The sequence below is a fragment of the Brachycentrus maculatus genome, unplaced genomic scaffold (genome assembly GCF_059751285.1).
Source record: "Brachycentrus maculatus isolate JH-2025_06_01 unplaced genomic scaffold, ASM5975128v1 h1tg000253l, whole genome shotgun sequence".
NCBI lineage: Eukaryota > Metazoa > Arthropoda > Insecta > Trichoptera > Brachycentridae > Brachycentrus > Brachycentrus maculatus.
This window is the reverse complement of record NW_028281004.1, coordinates 159,135-181,200: the sequence shown is the minus strand read 5'-3', so window position 1 is coordinate 181,200 and position 22,066 is coordinate 159,135. Positions and strand designations below refer to the sequence as shown.

The 22,066-nt window shown below is 36.6% G+C and overlaps 1 protein-coding gene across 1 annotated transcript; it reads right to left on the bottom strand.

Moving 5' to 3' along the window:
- Positions 1-256: 256 nt before the first annotated feature.
- Positions 257-21,263, bottom strand: DNAlig1 (DNA ligase 1). Its single transcript, XM_088265602.1, has 13 exons — positions 20,991-21,263; positions 20,580-20,774; positions 18,446-19,229; positions 16,426-16,629; positions 15,847-15,931; positions 14,487-14,646; positions 13,453-13,643; positions 10,907-11,168; positions 9,359-9,521; positions 6,280-6,443; positions 5,452-5,693; positions 4,490-4,636; positions 257-800 (listed from the first exon to the last, which is right to left on the bottom strand). The coding sequence occupies exons 1-13, from the start codon at positions 21,039-21,041 to the stop codon at positions 662-664; spliced, it is 2,787 nt and encodes a 928-aa protein (XP_088121728.1). The 5' UTR covers positions 21,042-21,263; the 3' UTR covers positions 257-661.
- Positions 21,264-22,066: the final 803 nt, after the last annotated feature.

Genomic DNA, 22,066 nt, shown 5'->3' with positions numbered 1-22,066 from the left:
CAAATTTAAAACACAGTAAGGGACATTTTTTTTGTAGTACGTTTTTTTTTGCTTTTTTGGACTAAGTAGAGTCTACTTAGTCCATAAATGCAAAAAAAACCTGCTACAAAAAAAATGTCCCTTACTGTGTTTTAAATTTGGACAGCCGTATTGTGAATGTGGTACACCTCCACTGATGAGTTCTTTAAACTGTAGCCACATCCTCTTTTTATAGCCCTCAAACATTGTTATAAAGAATTAAATAAAACACTACCCCAAGAATCAAATCATTTTTATTTACAATTAAAATTAAATTCATTCAAAAACACACATTCAATTTTGCTAAATTACAAAACAAAAAAAACTCATAATAACTAATGTATAATATAAATAACCATTGTCCTGTCCGCCTCCGTAGTGTGATGGTCAGCACGCTCGGCTACCGTTCTGGAGGTCTCGGGTTCGATTCCCAAGGGTTCAAAATAAATATGAGCGTTTTTGGCTCTTACATTTATATAATATCAACCTGGACTGGTAGAAGAAGCGCACGGCTGATCACATTGCCTTCATGCAATCAACAATCAAGATAACACTGCGTCACTACAATGCAGTGCCCTATGCACCATTGGATGCGGATAAAGGTTTAAAAAAATATGTATGTGAAGAGCTGTGAATTTCGTAGTTAATAGAAATCCTCTTCAAAGTTTTTGTTGACATTCTGCGCTTGATTTTTGACTTGATCCTGGTTGCAGTACATGTCGGCTATCTGTTGGGCTGACGTTGCCTCTTCCGCGGTCTTATCTTCACGGACTCTGATGAATCTAAAAGAAAACATTCAATTTAAATATGCAGTGCCCTATGCACCATTGGGTGCGGATAAGGGTTAGAAAAAGAAATTATAATGTCTACCGGTTTCCAAGCTAACCGCTTCTTTTTCAAGACTGATTAATATTAATTAAGTTAAAGTAGGATTCATATTATTTTTTGACATCTCATCAAAGATGAAGAAGAATATGGAAGTCTGGGCATTTACAAGGCTGACGACCGTCATAGGCTGGTTTAAGTGATCACTTTACACACGTGTAACATTCACCAATTCTACCCATTATTGACAACCACACTACTCAAATTCTTGGAAGTTCTATATATATGAACCAATTTAGAAACCTTGTTCTTGAATCACTAGAACTTCACTAGAGACATCTATTGGTGAGATGTAAAGAAGCTTTTTATTAAGCTGAAACTCTTATATTAGTATGTGAGGTCCAAATCCTGGATTTCAATCACACACTTGAGAAACGCCAGAAAATACCAATTGAATGAAAATATTCAATTTAAATTTATATTTGAAGCAATAAATTATAATGTAACATTGTTTTAAGATCACTGTAAATATTTTATTATAACTTAATTGTTTTTGTCCACCTCCGTAGGCGCAGTGGTCAGCGCGTTTGGCTACCGTGCTGGAGGTCCCGGGTTCGATTCCCAGGGGGGTCAAAATAAATATGGCCGATTTTCACTCTCATATTTATTTAAAATCACCCTGGACTGGTACAAGAAGCGTAGGGTTGATCACCTTGCCTTCATGCAATTAACGATCAAGATAAAACTGCGCCACTACGATGCAGTGCCCTATCACCATAGGGTGCGGATAAGGGTTAGAAAAAGAAATTATAATGTCTACAGGTTTCCAAGGTGACCGCTTCTTTTTCAAGACTGATTAATATTAATTAAGTTAAAGTAGGATTCGATATTATTGATGAATGTTAGCAAATCCAAAATCATGGTTTTTGAAAGAGATGAATGTAGATCTGAGTGTGAAATATTGGTAAATGGGGAGATTCTGGAACAGGTAGATGATTTCATATATTTGGGTAGTATGTTTTCTAGGGATGGAAAGATTGATAAAGACATAGAAAGGAGAGTGAATGCTGGGAACAGAGTGAATGGTGCACTAAAATCAGTTTTAGCAAATAAAAATCTATCAGCGGAAGCTAAACTGGCAGTACACAATGGAGTTCTGGTTCCAACCCTTATGTATGGAAGCGAAGCATGGAGTTGGCAAAAGAAGGATGAAAGTAGACTGAATGCAGTCGAAATGCGATCCCTCAGACGAATGTGTGGCAAAACGATGTTTGATAGATGTTCGAATGATGGAATAAGGAAAGAATGTAAGGCTGAGATAAGCATTATCGATAAAATTAAGAAAGGTGTGTTGAGATGGTTTGGACATGTGGAGCGTATGAGTGAAGAAAGAACGGTTAAACAAATTTACTAGGCGAATGTAGTTGGAAAAAGAAGCAGAGGACGACCGAGGAAAACTTGGCACAATCAGGTATGTCAAATACTTGAAAGCGGTCGGGTCAGGAGTCGTAATAATTGTCGGGTATGTATGAGGAGATGCATGAATGTAGAAGAGGCAAAGAATGTTTGCAAGGACAGAGTGGTGTGGCGTTCGATTCTCTCTGCCCACCCCTGCGGGGAAGCGGCGTGATGGTTAGTTAGTTAGTTAGTTAGGATTTGATAATTTTGCTGCAGAATACATCAAGAATGGTGGCAAAATAGTTCTCACATGGTTACATAAGCTCTTTGACTGGTTTACAACATTTTCCAAATACTTGTTCACAAAATCTGAATTATATCCAATTACAGGAGTTATTTTCATATTATTTTTTATATACTAATAAAACAGTTTCTGCTCAATAAAAAGCTTCTTTTCATCTTACCAACTCTAGTCACCGTCTCTAGTGAAGTTCTAATGATTCAAGAACAACGTTTCGAAATTGGTTCATATATATAGAACTTCTAAGAATTTGAATAGTGTGGTTGTCAATAATGGGTAGAATTGGTGAATGTTACACATGTCGCTCACTCCTTTCAAGAACGTCATAAATCAAAAATCGTCAATTTTCAGTTGTGCATGTTTTCCGAATGCCCAGAAAATATACTATATCCCAGCAAAAGAGGCATATTTTTAACTTAATATTTACCCACTACAGGGCACAAAGTGTTGTTTTTGCATTTTAAAGAAAAGGTATTGTTTAATTATTTTTTTAAATGTACTAAATATTTTTCAAATGGAGAAAAAACCTTCAGATTGTACCTAAAAATTTTGTTGCACAGTAAAAAGTTCAATAAGTGGCTTGATATTTATTTTTAATACATTGTATTATATTTTTAAACTTTAAAAACGTTCTACTGAAAAATCAAGTTTATTGATTTATGACATTCTTGAAAGGAGTGAGCGATATATAGAACTTCTAAGAATTTGAATAGTGTGGTTGTCAATAATGGGTAGATTTGGTGAACGTTACATGTGTGTAAAGTGATCAATTAAACCAGGCTTTGACGGTCGTCAGCCCCGTAAATACCCAGACTTCCATATTTTTCTTCATCTTTGATGAGATGTCAAAAGATAATATCTTTAACTGGTGTCTAGAGGAGAGTTATACTCCGGTGGATTGGAGAAGGGCAGTTATAATGCCTCTCTACAAGGGGAAAGGATCTAGGAAGGAATGTGGGAACTATAGAGCAATCAGTCTATTGAGTGCTGTTGGTAAAATGTATGGACGAATCCTCATAGAAAGGGTAAGAACCATAACTAAGGATAAAGTGTGGGATGTTCAGAGTGGATTTATGAATGGGAGAGGATGTACGGATCAAATTTTTGCCTTGCACGATATAACAGAAAAGTTTTTGAGAAAGAACCAAAAGCTTTTCTGCTCATTTGCGGATTTATAAAATATTCAATATCAGTCTTACTGTAGATTCACATACCCTAACCATCTCAACACACCTTTCTTAATTTTATCGATAATGCCTACCTCAGCCTCAGATTCTTTCCTTACATCACCATTTGAACACCTATAAAACATGGTTTCCCGCACAGAAAAGTCACATTCTGACTGCATTTGTCTACTTTCATTCTTCTTCTGCTTCAATTCCATACATCATCAGAGTTGAAACCAGGACTCCTTCGTGTACTGCTAGTTTAGCTTTCCATCTTTTCATTTGCTGTAACTGATTTCACAACATTTTGAGTGTGTCTAAATACTTGTTCACAAAATCTGGATTATCTCCAATTACATGAGTCATTTTCATATTATTTTTTGACATCTTATCGAAGATGAAGAAGAATATGGAAGTCTGGGCATTTACGGGGCTGATGACCGTCATAGGCTGGTTTAAGTGATCACTTTGCACACGTGTAACATTCACCAATTTTACCCATCATTAACAACCACACTACTCACATTCTTGGAAGTTCTTTATAAATGAACCAATTTTGAAACAAAAAACAACAAACTGATTTCAGTGCAACATTCACTCTCTTTTCTGTGTTTTTATCAATCTTTCCATTCTTAGAAAACATACATTCCAGATATAGGAAACCATCTACTTGTTTAAAATTTACTACCATTATTATTAACACTTGTTTTCACGTGTGAGTTCTCGCCGGTTTGGGTATTATTGCATAATGATGGCATTCTCAGTATGGACGGGTAGTTACCTGGGAAAGCGCAGGGAGATTCCCTTCTCCGCGTCCACAATGCCCAGGGCAGCGCGGTGGATGGGGGAGAGCGAGAGGTCGGCGCACTTGACCTCCCACACCTGCACGGCGTCGAACCAGTGGTCTGGCTCCAGTGACGGATCATATCTGATACAAACAAATAGGTTTCATTACCAAGTTGCATAATTGTTATGTTTAAACTTTCCCTTTACCTTGATAAAAATTATCACATGCAACAGTGATATCGCCCATTCCTTTCAACAATGTCATATGTCAAAAAACTTGATTTTTCAGGAGATCATTTTTAAAGTTTAAAAATATAATAAAATGTATTAAAAATCAAGCCACTTATTGCCACTTTTAGCTGTGGAACTGATTTTTTTAGGTAAAACCTGAATGTTTTTTCTCCTTTTGAAAAATATTTAGCATATTTAAAAAAATTATTAAACAATACATTTTTTTTTCAAAATGTAAAAACATCACTTTTGCCCTGTAGCGGGTAAATATTAAGTTAAAAATATGCCGCTTTTGCTGGGATATAGTACATTTTCTGGGCATTCCGAAAACACGCACAACTGAAAATTTACAATTTTTTTTTATTTATGACGTTGTTGAAAGGAGTGAGCAATATGTATTCCAAAAACCATTTGAAAATGAGTTTTTAATCTTGCCCTTTCAGTGATATGTATTTTAAGGTGGAGACTGACCGGAGCATTTCGTCGTAACATAACGTCGTAACATCGCTCGCGGTGAGCATCAGCAAGCACCCGAAACTATGGATGGAGCGCTCGGCTCGCTGTACTGACTGCCTGAATGCTCGCATCGTAACGTATTACGTTACGACCAAATGCTTCGGTCAGTCTCCACCCTTTATACAACTCAACGTTTTGAATGAGGATATCAATATAAAATATATAAAAAATAAATAAAATAAAACTCATTAGTCATCAGGAGTCTCCCACCTGTAGTAGCCCTTGGGTGCCTCGATGCGCAGTTCCCGCAGCGCCTCGGAGTGCCGGCTGAGGTCCTGGTCGCTGAAGCCCGTGCCGATCTTGCACAGCGACTGGAACTGCTCCGCGTGGGGCTCCCAGCAGCCCAGCAGGTAGCCCCCGTAGCCGCCCGCGCGCTTGCCCCGCCCGAGGTAGCCGCCCAGCACGACGGCGTCGATGGTGTCCCCGACGCCCTCCAGATAGTCCTTCTTCAACTGGACAAAAGTACATCACAACATCCATATTAAATGTCAGCAATAGCAAAAATTTGTCCGCCTCTGTAGTGTAATGGTCAGCACGCTCAGCTACCATTATGGAGTTCCCGGGTTCGATTCCCATTGATTCCAAGTGATTTTTTCAGTCTAATATTTATTCAATATTACCCCGGACTAGTCCCTGAAGTGCAGTAGTGACCACCTTTCCTTCATGAGTTAAGGATCAAGATAACACTGCGTTTATATGATGCAGTGCCCTATGCACCACCGGGTGCGGATAAGAGTTTGAAGAAGAATAATATTTATTTAGTATTACCCTAGAATGGTCCCTGAAGTGCAGGTGAAGGAGTGATCACCTTTCCTTCGTGTGTTAACGATCAAGATATCACTGCGTTTATATGCTGCAGTGCCCTATGCACCATTGGGTGCGAATAAGGGTTGGAAAAAGAAGAATTGTGTACATGACGACATAAAAAAAAATTATGGTAAATTGGGTCCCGAGTAAAGTCCCAGAAATTGCGAAACAATCCAACATTGTTTCTTGAGTCGCAGAGTGTTGGGCTGGTTAGAAAGCCATCGTTGGTACCTTGAGCCAGTTCCTGGACCTCTTGGCGATCTCGTAGGTGGCGTCCTTCCCGTTGAGGGTCTTCACCATCAGCCCCTCGCAGTTGCCGCGCACGCTCTCCTCCAGGAACTCCTGGATGCTCTCCGTGCTGCTGCAGTCCAGGCTGTTGGCCATGTGCCACTGCCCTGAACAAAGCAATGTACGGTGAACCCCCCCCCCATAGCATTGAGATAGGTACCGCGTTATCGGAGGGAACGTTACAGGTGGCAAATGTTTTTAAGTTGTATTTGAATTCAATAATGCCTCATTCCAGTCATATTTTGTATATTAAAAGCATTTATTGATTTGGCGTTTAATTTGTAGAACTCCATTTTAATTTATATACTAATTGTTAAATTGTTATATCATTGTCCGCTTCTGTAGTGTAATGGTCAGCACGCTCGGCTACCGTTCTGGAGGTCCCGGGTTCGATTCCTAGGGGGGGTCAAATAAATATAAGTGATTTTTTCACTCTAATATTTATTCAATATTACCCTGGACTGGTACCTGAAGCGGAGGGCTGATCACCTTTCCTTCATGTGTAAACGATCAAGATAACACTGCGTTTATATGACGCAGTGCCCTATGCACCATTGGGGTATGGATAAGGGTATTATCATTATTAGGTTGTCAGCTTAGTAGACTAAAAAAAATGTGTGTTTGATTTAACAATTAAAGCATTGTTAACTTTGTGGTTTGGTAATATAACACTCCTTATCATTCATCGTTCACTTGTGTAAAGTGGTATTACACAAAGTGAACGATGAATGATAAGGAGAGTGTTTCATATCAGTCATTTCCACTGGTTTGAAAAAAGAGAAATAGTTGTGTTGAGTATACTAAGTTGTGTTTTCCATTTTCAATTAATGTTTTACTTAGTAAATTGTACCACTATTTCTTAAAATCTACTGTGACACGTGTTTCGATGCATTCCGCATCATTTTCAAACACCGTAAATTTTCCATAACTAGGTGAAACAATCGCCACAAAATTTATTTGTATGTGTTTTTTTAACAAGAAAATACGACTTAGTACAGGGGTTCCCAAAGTGTGCGCCGCAGCGCCCTGGTGCGCCGTAGTAAGTAAAGAGGGGCGCCGTGAGTCGATCCTCTATCATTATCCGAAACCACAAATATTCTCGGGTACCTATAAAGCAACAATTTCTTTTGTGAGAGCTAGCATCTTTCTACCCAACTCTATTATTGTAGATACCTACCTATTTCTTTCGACTATAATATATGTGAGAATAGGTGTTTGCGGAGAATTTTAGGCGTGCAGTGGTTTGACTTTGTGAGGAATGAAGAGATAAGGCGTAGGGTACAGCAAATCTTGGCAGGCGATTCAGTTGGCTTGGCCATGTACTCCGCATGCCTGCTGAGAGCCTTAATCAAGCTTGCCTCTTTTACAAGGCATCAGGTTCGCGCCGCCCAGGACGACCACTGCTGACAATTCGTCGGCAGTTCTCGTCGGAACTTCGGGACGCGGATCTGACTTGGGAGGATGCAAGGGAGCTGGCAGCCGACAGAAAAGCCTGGAGACAGTTTGTGGACTCCATACGCTCCACCTAGGGAGCGGATATGGTTTAATAATAAAAATATATGTATACACATATATAGTCACATTGTCTTTTCCAAATAGCTTACTAAAGTAGGGCGCAGTGACAAAATACTAAACTAAAGTGCGCCGCGGGCTGAAAAAGATTGGGAACCCCTGGCTTAGTAGACTCAAAAAATCAGTGTTGATTTAACATTTAATACTGATTAATAATGATTTTATGAATTTACCCAAGCTCGTAACACGCAGGAATTGTTCCTGCGTATTACGAGCTAGGGTAAATTCATAAAATCATTATTGTATAAAATGTGCTGACCTTATTTTTCTGTATAAATTTTTTTTATAATTATGTAGATTGCCCAGAGATTTTATCACTCATCAATTTTAGAGTCCCGGGAGCACAGACCAACCTAACATAAACCAAAGTAGGACACAAAATACCGAACCCTCTTCTAGTGGAACGGAAGATCTGCTGATGACAGTCAACAGTCCGCCTTCTCCTGAGGAGTTTTACGTGGTTTCCTCCCAGCAATGAGCAAATGCTGAGAAGTTCCTATTTGACCCACACTAGATTATCCCTCCTGTTCCCAACACAGATTCAAATAAAAACATATTTAATTAGCTAGAAGAAACAAAAATCCACTAAATGATCTATAAACCTTGTACATAATAAGCAAGGTAAATAATAAATGCAATTCCCATCTAAAAAAAAAAAAAAGCTAAGACCAGAAACAATAACTTATTTAAAATCTCCAAAATGCACACCAAGTCCTACCAAAATTTATTTTTAAATCGAGCCTGCGATATGTGGAATAAAATGCTTAATGAAATAGTTATCAATAATGTTTCTTTTAATGCGTTTAAAAGAAAAATTGTTGATTTCTGTTTGACCAGTTGATAAAGAAATGTTCTATATCGCTCACTCCTTTCAAGAACGTCATAAATAAAAAAACTTGATTTTTCCGGAAAACGTTTTTAAAGTTTAAAAATATAAAACAATGTATTAAAAATAAATATCGAGCCACTTTTTGAACTTTTTACTGTGCAACAGATCTTTTTAGGTAAAACCTGAAGATTTTTTCTCCATTTGAAAAATATTTGGTATATTTAAAAAAATAATTAAATCATACCTTTTCTTCAAAATGCAAAAACAACACTTTCTGCCCTGTAGCGGGTAAATATTAAGTTTAAAAAATGCCGCTTTTGCTGGGATGTAGTAGGTACATTTTCTGGGCATTCCGAAAACATGCACATCTGTAAATTGACGATTTTCGATTGATGATGTTCTTGAAAGGAGTGAGCGATATATGTTCTATATATACTTTTATGACAGTTTATTTAAATTGTTTTATTTTTAGTTTTCTTAGGTGGAAACCTATAATTGCAATTGTTATTTTTTTGTATTTTATCATATTATGTTATTTTTGTCGAAATATTCTGTTGCTTTTCCAATTAAAAAAAAAAAAATAAAATAAAATACATAAATGGAAGATGCTGGCAATCCTACCTTCAACATGGTTAAAGTTTTCTCGGAGAAGTTTCCTCCTCTCCTCGAAGGGTTTCTTGACCAGCGACTCCCCGTTGAAGTACAGCAGGTCAAACATGAACAGGCACACTTCCACCTTGATGTCCGCCTCACTCGCGTCCTTCTTCTTGCGAGTGGAAAGCACCTAGAAACAAATATTCACTTCTTCACATCAGAATGTCGGAAGACAGACTTCCACTGTGACCTCTACGGTGAGACCCAGAAACAAATTAATAAGGCTGCAGTTATATCCGGATGCCTCAGAAACTCGGTGTGGAGGAACAAACACATGAGATTAGAAAGTAAAATGAAAATATACAAAACATGTGTTCGACCGATAGCCACTTATGGGATTGAGGCAAGAGCAGATACTTCCAGAACAAAATCTCGACTTGGAACCCTCCGAGATGCAGACTCTCCGATCCATAACCAGAAACACATTGCGAGACCGAGTAAGAAATACCGACATCCGGAGCATGCGTAAGACGGAGGATATCGTGAGGTGGGGACGACACTGAAGGCGATACTGGAAGGAATTTATAAACAGAATGTCAGAAGACAGACTTCCACGTATCGCCCTCTCAGGGAACCCTGAAGGACGCAGACCCCCAGGCAGACCTCCGAAAAGGTGGAAAGACAGCTGGGAGTCAACATCCCAAGAGCAACAGGCAGAGGCACAAACAGATCCCTAGGATCTACAAAAAGAAGACTTCTATACATTCTTCTTCTTACCCTTATCTGCACCAATGGTGCATAGGGCACTGAATCATATAGAAACAGTGTTATCTCGATCCTTAAATACACAAAGGCAAGGTGATCAGCCTTGATCAGTATTGAATTGTTGGGTAATATATCCAAAATTAAACAAGGTTTATTTGGTTGAATTCTACATTTATTTATGTATATTTTAATATGTACAGGAGAAAATATAAAAAAATTGTGTGTTTGATAATGTTCTAAGAAGACGAAACGCGTCACGTATTAACATATACAGTGAAACCTCTATCTATCGTTTTTAAAGGGACCTATTAAAATAAACTATGAATGCGGGATTAAGAGGTCAATACGCAAGTAGATACGACCAAGTAAAGATACAAACCAGAATAGAATTTGAAAAAATACTAAAGTTTTTTGATCAAAATTTTTTTTTTCCCATACGTTGCCGTTGAATGTAAGAAAATTGGAAATGATGTAAAAAAACAGAAAAAATGTATCAAATATGCAGCTTAATTCGAACGATAAATGCGGTAAATGGTGATAGAGAAACGATAGATGCAATTTTGTTTAGTATGAAATTTATTCGGGATAGAAGAAATAAACGATACATGTGGGAAAACAATTATTCGAGGAACGATAGATAGAGGTTTCACTGTACATAAATAAATGTAGAATTCAACCAAATAAACCTAGTTTAATTTTGGATATATTACCCAACAATACTTTCATCATTCCACGCTTCACTTCCATACATAAGAGTTGCTTTGCTTCCGTTTTGAAAAAAAAATCTCATCAAAATTGAGCATTAAATACCTGGAAAGGCAGTATCTGCTTCTTCTCTTTGTCCCAGGCCACGGCCTCGCAGTCCAGCACGCAGCTGCGCACCGACTCCTTCAGTGTGAGCGCTAACCTTCCCAGCACGTCGGGGTACTTGGACGTGTTGTTCTCCTGGTTGCGGCTGTAAATGGACGCGCGGGCAATGTTGGCGGCGTGCCCGTCTTCCACTGAGGGCACGTGGATCTGCGCGCGCTCCCCATCGTACTTCCACTCACAGGTGAATTCCACATTGTCAAATCTGAAAAGAGAAGAACATGATAACATATTTGGCATGCAAACAGTACGGCTGTCCAAACTTAAAATACAGTAAGGGATATGTCTTTAGTAGTACGTTTTTTTTTGCATTCCTGTACTAAGTAGAATCTACTTCTAGTGATGTCATTCATCCGAATATATTTCCGGACATGTCAGCTGAATTTAATTTTTAAATACAGAAACCTACCTAGAACGGAACAAGATCGTTCCGGTATATTCCATTTTCACAGGTTTTTGTTTTGGAAATATATTTTTATATTTTCTTATTTTGTTTTTACCTTATGTTTTTTAATATTTTCTCATTTCGCTCACTCCTTTCAACAACGTCATATATCAAAAAACTTGATTTTTCAGGAGTTCGATTTTAAAGTTTAAAAATATAATGAAATGTATTATAAATAAATATCCAGCCACTTATTGAACTTTTCACTAAGCAACAGATCTTTTTAGGTAAAACCTGAATGTTTTTTCTCCATTTGAAAAATATTTAGAATAATAAAAAAAATAATTAAACAATACCTTTTCTTCAAAATGCAAAAACAACACTTTCTGCCCTGTAGCGGGTAAATATTAAGGTAAAAATATGCCGCTTTCGTTGGGATAAAGTATATTTTCTGGGTATTTTGAAAACGTGCACAACTGAAAATTGACAATTTTTGATTTATGACGTTCTTGAAAGGTGTGAGCGATTTGTCATATTTTCTCATTTTTTATATTTTCTAATTTTTTAATTTTAAATATGCTTCTTACCTTATGTTTTTCTCTTTTATTTCTTTTAAATATGCTTCTTATGCCTATTTATTATACCTGTTTATTGTTTTTATTTTTTGCCATGTAATAGTTTTGGTTATTTAGAAAAAATCTTTTTTGTAACTTTATTATTTGTGTTCCAGTCTTGTTAACCTTAATCCCATGTCCCAAAATGAGAAATAGAAATTACTCATCGGGAATATTTATATATATATGACTTATGTATGTAATATGTTTTGAAAAATAAAAAAATAAATACATGGCTGTATTTTAGTGAATTTTTTTCATAAAAAATAATCAGGTAATTTAATTTTTTGTTCAAAGAGTTTAATGAAAATAAGAGAAATTTAATTAAAATCATTTAAAAGTTAATAATTTGGCATAAGACTGAATGCATTCAAAATGCACTCTCTCAGACGAAAGTGCAGCAAAAAGTTATATGAGAGATGTTTGAATGGATATATAAGGAAAGAATGCAAGGCTGAGATAAGCATTATCGATGAAATCAAGAAAGGCGTGTTGAGATGGTTTGGACGTGTGAATCGAATGAGTGAAGAAAGAATATGAAAAGGAATTCATGGTCTTGAATTGATGATTTCGGAAAACTAGTACATACATGATAAAAGTAATAATTTTAAAAACGGCGAAATACAGCCGCGCACGGGCGTCTTTCAGGAACAAAGTTAATGCGGTTAAAAGGTTAACGGTATTTCGTTATATAAATGCATTTTTGTATGAAAAATTAGTTTTAGGGAATAAATTTAAGTGTTGGGTAATATATCCAAAATAAAACAAGGTTTTTGTTGGATTGAATTCTACATTTATTTATGTATATCTTAATACGTGACGCGTTTCGTCTTCTTAGGACATTATCAAACACTCTGAGTGTTTGATAATGTCCTAAGAAGACGAAACATGTCATGTATTAAGATATACATAAATAAATGTAGAATTCAATCCAACAAAAACCTTGTTTTATTTTGGATATATTACCCAACAATTCAATATGGAATTCTACCAACTGTCTGCAGTTACAATAAATATGAATCAATTTAGTTTTTTTTCGATATACGTCATTTTTTGCTGAATCGCAATTTGTTATATCGCTCACTCCTTTCAAGAACGTCATAAATCAAAAATCGACAATTTTCAGTTGTGCATGTTTTTGAAATGCTCGGAAAATGTGCTATATCCCAGCAAAAGAGGCATATTTTTAACTTAATATTTATCCGCTACACGTAAGAAAATGTTGTTTTTGCATTTTGAATAAAAGGAATTGATTAATTCTTTTTTAAATATACTTAATATTTTTGAAATGGAGAAAAAACCTTCAGGTTTTACCTAAAAAGATCTGTTGCACAGTAAAAAGTTCAATAAGTGGCTTGATATTTATTTTTAATACTTTGTATTATATTTTTAAACTTTAAAAACGTTCTCCTGAGAAATCAAGTTTTTGATTTATGACGTTCTTGAAAGGAGTGGGCGATATCCCGATTCTACTGTACTAATTTCTCTACCTTTGCAGGACTTCGTGAATGCCTTTGGTGGGGTGGGCCAACATGGGCTTGAGGGGGATTCCCGGAGTCAGCTGGCAGTGGTCCGGAAGAGCTGCTATCCCGTGCTGCAGGATTACAGGGATGATCATGTCATAGTTGGGGCACGAGCAGTATGTAGTCTTCAAGATCAAGGCCTGGTCATCTACCAATGCCTGCAAGGAGAAAATATGTTATTTTTAATGGTAATATTCATGTTATTTTTTAATTTTTCTCTTATTTAATTTATTTTAACAGGTACCGTAGAACGGGGCTACTTGAACTTTGATGTGTTACTTGAGCCCAGTACAAAAAAAATATTTAGATTGTGGTATCGATCGAAGTATTCGTGACAATAAGTGTCACCTATCAGGTAAACAATGAATCATGTCGATACATTCATTGTTGTAGACCAAATACAGATTTTTTTTTTGTACTGGGCTCAAGTAACACATCAAAGTTCAAGTAGCCCCGTTCTACGGTAAAAATTATTTTCATAATGGATTTTTGTTTAACATTGACCCTATGAATGTTTTGTTAGTGTAATGGGTGATTTATGAACCGTTTAGCTGGGAGGTGTTGTCCCTTGGTTTGTGTGAGTTATTTTTGAATGCATAAGGGTTGTTGAAATTGTTGAATATTTCCTCAGTGAAAGTCTGACTCAGAACGTAAGGTATTTTTTCATAATTTTAATATTTTTTTTTAAAAGGAATAATCCGCATAGCCCATATTTTCAAGGCATGTTGCGGATAGGATAGCAGGGATAGGCAAAGGTGAATCAGAAAAATACATCACAAATGATATATTAACACTATTATGGTGCCTCGGTCTATTTTACCTCCTGCGCCGGCCTCTACTCAAAGTCGGGAAAGAAGGAATCATTTTAAGGAATTGTTAAAAAACACAAGTCCGAAATGTGTTACAGCATGTATACATGACAGGCATGATCAGCAAATTACCTATATGCTATAACCGCAGAGAAAGAGTTATGTCACCTGACTAAATAGTTAAATTCCAACCTTGAACTGTTCAGCTGTTTGTCCCTTGGAGGCGTTCAGGGTCTCCGGCGGCCATTTGTCCCCCTGTGTCGGCAGCGGAGGCGTGGTGGTGCAGGCCTGTGCGATGGCCTGCAGCACCGACTGCTCCGCCAGTCCCACCCTCAGCTTGCCAGCGAGAGATCTGGATAAACAAGCAAACGTTACGACTAGTAATCTAAGGAAACAAGTTAACACTTTGAGGACAGAAAACAAATTATTTTACATAACGCTCGGGATATTCATAGGTTATCTGTATCTTAGTTTATCAATTTTGTCAATGTCCGCCTCCGTAGTGTAATGGTCAGCACGCTCGGCTACCGTTCTGGAGGTCCCGGGTTCGATTCCCAAGGGGGGTAAAAATAAATATAAGTAATTTTTTCACTGTAATATTTATTCAATATTACCATGGACTGGTACCTGAAGCGGAGGGCTGATCACCTCTCCTTCATGTTTAAACGATCAAGATAACACTGCGTTTATATGACGCAGTGCCCTATGCACCATTGGGTGCGGATAAGGGTTTATTATTTATTATTAGATAAAATATTACAAAATACAGAATTTTCCCATTTTTTTTAAAATTTATTCAGTATTTTAAAAATAAACAAGAGACACAGACGGATAATGACGTCATCTTAATTTTTGACCTATCCCGATCATGATAACACTGCGTTTATAAGACACAGTGCCCTATGCACCATCGGGGTGCGGATAAGGGTTTTATTATTATTATTAGTTTATCAATTTTGTAAGAACGAAATAAAAAAAAAAGAAAAGCGAGTTACAGTCATAATAATATTAAAAATGAGTAGTGTTATATATTACCTCATATTTTCAAGAATAAATGCTTTTATTTATACCGTATAAAACATGGGCTTTGTTGCTAGAAATTCAAATATTTGGGCGCGGTCAGATCAGGAGTCGGAATGATCAGCGGTATGTGTAAGAAGATGCACAAACGTGGAAGAGGCGAAGATTGTTTGCAAATGCAGATCAATGTGGCATTTTGTTCCCTCTGCCTACCCCTGCGGCGAAGTGGTATGATGGTAAGGTAATTAGTTAATAATTTTCATTTTTTTCATTCAAACCCTTATCCGCACCCCACTGGTGCATAGGGCACTGCATCATACAAACGCAGTGTTATCTTGATCATTAACACACGAAGGAAAGGTGATCAGCCCTCCGCTTCAGGTACCAGTCCAGGGTAATATAGAATAAATATTAGAGTGGAAAAATCACTTATATTTATTTGACCCCCCCCCTGGGAATCGAACCCGGGACCTCGAGAACGGTAGCCGAGCGTGCTGACCATTACACTACGGAGGCGGAGGTTAATAATTACCGTATAAGAAATCTGGTTTCCGACTCCCGGCAGGCTACAAACATGGACTGGATTTTGTCTACTTTTTTAGACATGGAAGCGTGACCTATGAATGGAAAAATTAACAATTTAATAAAAGCAAACATATAGTGATTTTAAAACAAAATTACATTTTAATTATAAGTATATATTTACTTGTTCACAAATCTGGATTATATCTAATCATAATAATAAATAAAACCCTTATCGGCACCCCAATGGTGCATGGGGCACTGCATCATATAAACACAGTGTTATCTTGATCGTTAACACATGAAGGAAAGGTGATCAGCCCTCCGCTTCAGGTACCAGTCCATGGTAATATTGAATAAATATTACGTTATATTATATTATAAAAGGTACCTGACCAGCACCCGCCCGACAACAGTTCGGCTGTCCAAACTTAAAACACAGTAAGGGACATTTTTTTGTAGTACGTTTTTTTTGCATTTTTTGACTAAGTAGAGTCTACTTAGTCCAATGCGAACAAAACGTACTACAAAATAAATGTCCCTTACTGTGTTTTGAGTTTGGAAAGCCGAGTTGACAATGTGTACTTGCCGGTCATCTGGGCGATGTCCTTGAGCTTGTCGAAGACGCCTCGGACGCTGAGCGGCGCCGGCTGGAACATGGTCCTCTGGTTGGACTTGGACTGCTCCGCCACGAGGCCCATGTCGCCCATGGCGTTACAGTCGCTCTTCACCTGCGCCACCGTGCGCCCCGTCGACTGCGCGATGGCCTTGATCAGAGTCGTCTCCGCAATACCTTGGGACGATAGCACAACTTCCTTTCAATTCAGCACCAAAAATTGCCATTTATAACCAACTGGCTCAATTTTATTTTCAAAGTCGATTTGTTGCCGTACGTGCAATCATTTCAGGAGTAATTGTCAAGAAAGCGGCAGAAATTCGCTCACACAGGTTTTTCACATAAATGGATGTGTAAATTGTTACATAAGACACCTTGGCTGTCCAAACTTAAAACACAGTAAGGGATTTTTTGAAGTAGGTTTTTTTGCATTTTTGGACTGAAAAAAATGTCCTTTACTGTGTTTTGAGTTTGGACAGCCGACCTGGAGAGCGACAAATAGTGCATTCATCGAAACAAACAAAATTTTTTTTTATGACATCTCATCAAAGATAAAGAAGAATATGGAAGTCTGGGCATTTACGGGGCTGACGAACATCATAGGCTGGTTTTAGTGATCACTTTACACACGTGTAACATTCACCAATTCTACCCATTATTGACAACCACACTACTCAAATTCTCGGAAGTTCTATATATATGTACCGATATTGAAACATTGTTCTTGAATCACTAGAACTTCACTAGAGACATTTATTGGTGAGATGAAAATAAGCTTTTTACTGAGCAGAAACTCCTTTATTAGTATGTGAGGTCCGAATCCTGGATTATAATCACACACATGAGAAACGCCTGAAAATATCATTTTCATTTTTATTATTTAAGCTTACAATTTGACAAGATTTTACAATATTTTGATTTTACAATATATTTACAATATTTTGAGTGTGTCCAAATACTAAAAATAACTCCTGTAATTGGAGATAATCCAGATTTTGTTAACAAGTATTTGGACACACTCAAAATGTTGTAACTCAATTTTATTTTCAAAGTCGATTTCTTGCCGCGTACGTGCAATCATTTCAGGAATAACTGTCAAGATAGCGGCAGAAATTCGCTCACACAGGTTTTTCACATAAATGGATGTGTAAATTGTTACATAAGACACCTGCAGAGCGACAAATAGTGCATACATCGAATATAATAAGGTAAAAATAATAATAATCTTTTTCTGCACATTTAAAGATCAAAACCATTGAATTACCTCTAATAGTTTTCTTATAACAGTTATTCAAAACATTTTGAGTGTGTCCAAATACTTGTTCGCAAAATCTGGATTATCTCCAATTACAGGAGTTACCTTCATTTTTCATTTTTTGACATCTCATCAAAGATCATCTTTGATGAGATGTCAAAAAATAATATGAAAATAACTCGTGTAATTGGAGATAATCCAGATTTTGTGAAAAAGAATTTGGACACTATCAAAATGTTGTAAATAATTTATGTGGTCAAAATTATACGTTTAAATAATGAAAAATGAAAATGATATTTTCAGGCGTTTCTCATGTGTGTGATTATAATCCAGGATTCGGACCTCACATACAAATAAAAGAGTTTCTGCTCAATAAAAAGCTTCTTTTCATCTCACCAATAGATGTCTCTAGTGAAGTTCTAGTGATTCAAGAACAATGTTTCAAAATTGGTTCATATATATAGAACTTCCAAGAATTTGAGTAGTGTGGTTGTCAATAATGGGTAGAATTGTTGAATGTTACACGTGTGTAAAGTGATCAGTTAAATCACCCTATGACGGTCGTCAGCCCCGTAAATGCCCAGACTTCCATGTTCTTCTTCATCTTTGATGAGATGTCAAAAAATAGATACTTAAAATGTTGCCATTATTTTCCATAACGCTGTATTATACCTTCACTTCAAGATTATTTCAAAGTTGTATTACATTCCGCAAATAATAAATTACTAACACACTCACCCAATTCCAAGCTTTCGTAGGCCGGCGCCAGTCTGTTGAGGCACAAGTACACGCTGGGCAACAGGTCACACGGCGTCAGTACCAGCACGGACCTGAAGAAGTTGCTCAATATCTCCACGATCTTCAGGCGCGCCGATATCTTTTCAATCTCCTCCAGGGTCTTCGCCAGCGCCAGGTACGGGACCTTCTCGTCCCGCGACCAGATCGCGTCGTCAATCGGGTGATACCCGGATTTTGCCGGGTTGAAATCACCACCCGACTTTGCAGAAACCTTGGTTTCAGTCTTGACTACGAACCCGGAGAATGGGGATTTTTTGGCTTTATTCACGGGGGATTCTTTTTCACTTTTGACGGCGACATCCTCGGAAACCTCCATCTTTTCACTGTCCGATTCGTCACTACTCACTTTAGCCTTTTTTTTCTTTTCAGTGTCGCCATTCTGATCACTCTCCGATCCTTCTTGTTTTACAAACGCTAAAATTTTTGAATTTTTCGCCGCGTTCTTTTCTGCTGATTTGCTTTTGTTTTTCGGTTCTTTTTTGATGCTCTTTTTTTCAGACGATTTGTTCTGTTTCGCTTTGCCGTTTGAACTTTTTTCTTTAGGAGTTTTCACCGACGGTTCGGTGATTGTATCGCTATCACTATTGGACTTGGAGTGTTGTGAAACATTAGGATCTTCTTTGAGGTTTTCTTTTGTTTCCAAAATATCGGTAGAACTTCTTTTTTCCGGAGGAGAACTAGAATCGCTGTCGCTGCTGTCAATTCTCAGCCTCTTTGAACCCCTCTAAAAGAGAAATAATAAAAAAAGGTAAATGAACACAACCACGAATAAGGGGATCAAGTGTAATAAAATTTTTTTTTTTATATATATACATATATATTTTTTAATTAATGTTTTACTTAGTAAATACCACTATTTCTTAAAATCTACTTTCAATGCATTCACACCGTATACGGTGTTTGAAAATGATGCGGTGTAATCAAATCATTAATTTATTTTTTGATATCTCATCAAAGATGAAGAAGAATATGGAAGTCTGGGCATTTACGGGGTTTACGACCGTCATAGGCTGGTTTAAGTGATCACTTTACACACGTGTAACATTCACCAATTCTACCCATTATTGACAACCACACTACTCAAATTCTTGGAAGTTCTATATATATGAACCAATTTAGAAACCTTGTTCATGAATCACTAGAACTTCACTAGAGACATCTATTGGTGAGATGTAAAGAAGCTTTTTACTAAGCAGAAACTCTTATATTAGTATGTGAGATCCGAATCCTGGATTATAATCACACACATGAGAAACGCCAGAAAATGCCATTTTCATTTTTATTATTAAGCTTATAATTTGACCAGATAATTTATTTACAACATTTTGAGTGTGTCCAAATACTTGTTCACAAAATCTAGATTATCTCCAATTACAGGAGTTATTTTCATATTATTTTTTGATATCTCATTAAAGATGAAGAAGAATATGGAAGTCTGGGCATTTACGGGGCTTACGAAGATTGGGCATTTCGTAAGCCCCGTAAATGCCCAGACTTCCATATTCTTCTTCATCTTTGATGAGATGTCAAAAAATAATATGAAAATAACTCCTGTAATTGGAGATAATCCAGATTTTGTGAACAAGTATTTGGACACACTCAAAATGTTGTAAATCAATAAATGTTTTTTTAATATACGAAATATGACTGAAATGAGGCATTATTGAACTAAAATACAACTTAAAAACATGTAACAAAGGTTTGATAGGCCCAAGAATTAACAATAAATATGGGAGTCCAACACTGCAATATACCATATAGTTCCAAACATATTTGATTTCTTGCCGACGGAGGTTAGAGGTAAAAATAAAATATGGAACAAAGGCAAAATAAAGGAATGGGTGAATGATCAAGAGTTAATTCTATGTAAATTGTAAAATGTTTATATTCTTAATTTATCTCTCTTTTTGTGTGTATATTAGGTTAGAATGGTTAAAAACAATAAAAAAAATGTATTAAAAAAGAACTCCACCGACAAGATGGCTTGGTGGGTCTCTGCAATTTTTTTTTAATATGTTTAAAATTGTTATTTGTATACAATTTATTTTAATAAAAAAAAACATTCACTACTCACGGCGCTAATTTTGACCGGAGAGCAGCTGTCTTCGTCTTCATGTTTGATCTGTTTCTCCGGAGTGACTGGTTCTGGAATTTTAGGGGCGATTGGTTTTGCTGGCCCCTTTGAAAAGAACGAGGTAATGCTTTTTTGAGCCATTATTGGTCTCAAAATCAACTGGTTTCGTCCAAATACGGTGGAAAACGGTCGAACCTAAAAAAAAACACCCGGTTTGTTTACGCGGTTCATGAAACAAATGTTTTTATCTTTGAACTATTATCTTGTCAATTTTACTAATAAATAGGTAAATAAAAACAATGAACTATTTTAATTTAACTAATAAAACAATTAAAATACGAATTTGAAATGTATTAGAATGTTTACTAAAGTCAAATTTATAGGTTATATATTTCATTTCTCTGTACTTACCAGCTTATATTTTAAGGCATTTAACAAGTAAAATGTTGGTAATCTAGACATTAACGCGTAAACTCATTGTTTTTTAACCACATTGCGCTATATTTTAACAAATTATAAACCGATATAACCGAATAGTCCACGGCAAAGATTATATACTAGTAGTCCACGGATTACGACGTAAATGATTTTAATGACATGCAACCAACTGTCAAAAGATTAACAACGACGCGAAATTGCCGCCAAAATAAGATCCAAAACATGGAAACTATATGTTGCCACTATTTAAAAATAAACATCTTATTTTTTATCTATCCCATTTATTTACAAAAAATACCTATTTCTGAACGACAGTTTTCCTTAATCATTTTTGAACATTTTATTTATTTGTGTGAGCGGGAAAACAAAACGAGGATGACCGAAAAAGACTTGGCACGATCGGATCAATCAGAACCTAAAATCTGGTGGTGTCAAAGTCTGCGTAATCGGAGGGCATATATGACTTGATGTATGGATGTGAAGGAGGCGAGGAGTGTATGACGTTCCATCCTTTCTGCCTACCCCTGCGAAGAAACGGCGTGATGGTAGTAGTAGTAGTTATTTAAATTTATTTCTGAGTGCACAAAACATGTAGAAGAACTGTAAATGTTCGTTTTTTCTTCAAAATGTTCTGCTATAAATATTATTAAATTATGAATTTCAATATAACATTAGGTTAGGTTAGGTTACCAATATAAATGTAATAACATAATGAATGTTTAAGTTATAATATGAACTTCTGTTCCCAATACTTTCTTTTACTTTTCATTTTCTTCCTCTAAAGGAGCCCTGTCACCCTACACATGTTATTCAAGGCCTGCTCGTCCTGCGCCATTAGGAATACCTCCAGGCTTCCAAGAATTCCTGTCCAGTTGCTTACATTTCGAAGCCAGGACCTACCTTTGGTTCTATTATCCACATATATTTTTTATGGACATGGATGAAAGATGCTACACAAATTGATCTTCTAGCAAATGTTTTACTTTTTTCATTCAATTTTAAAAACAATTTGATTCACACTTTTTACATATTACATGTATTTCTTACAA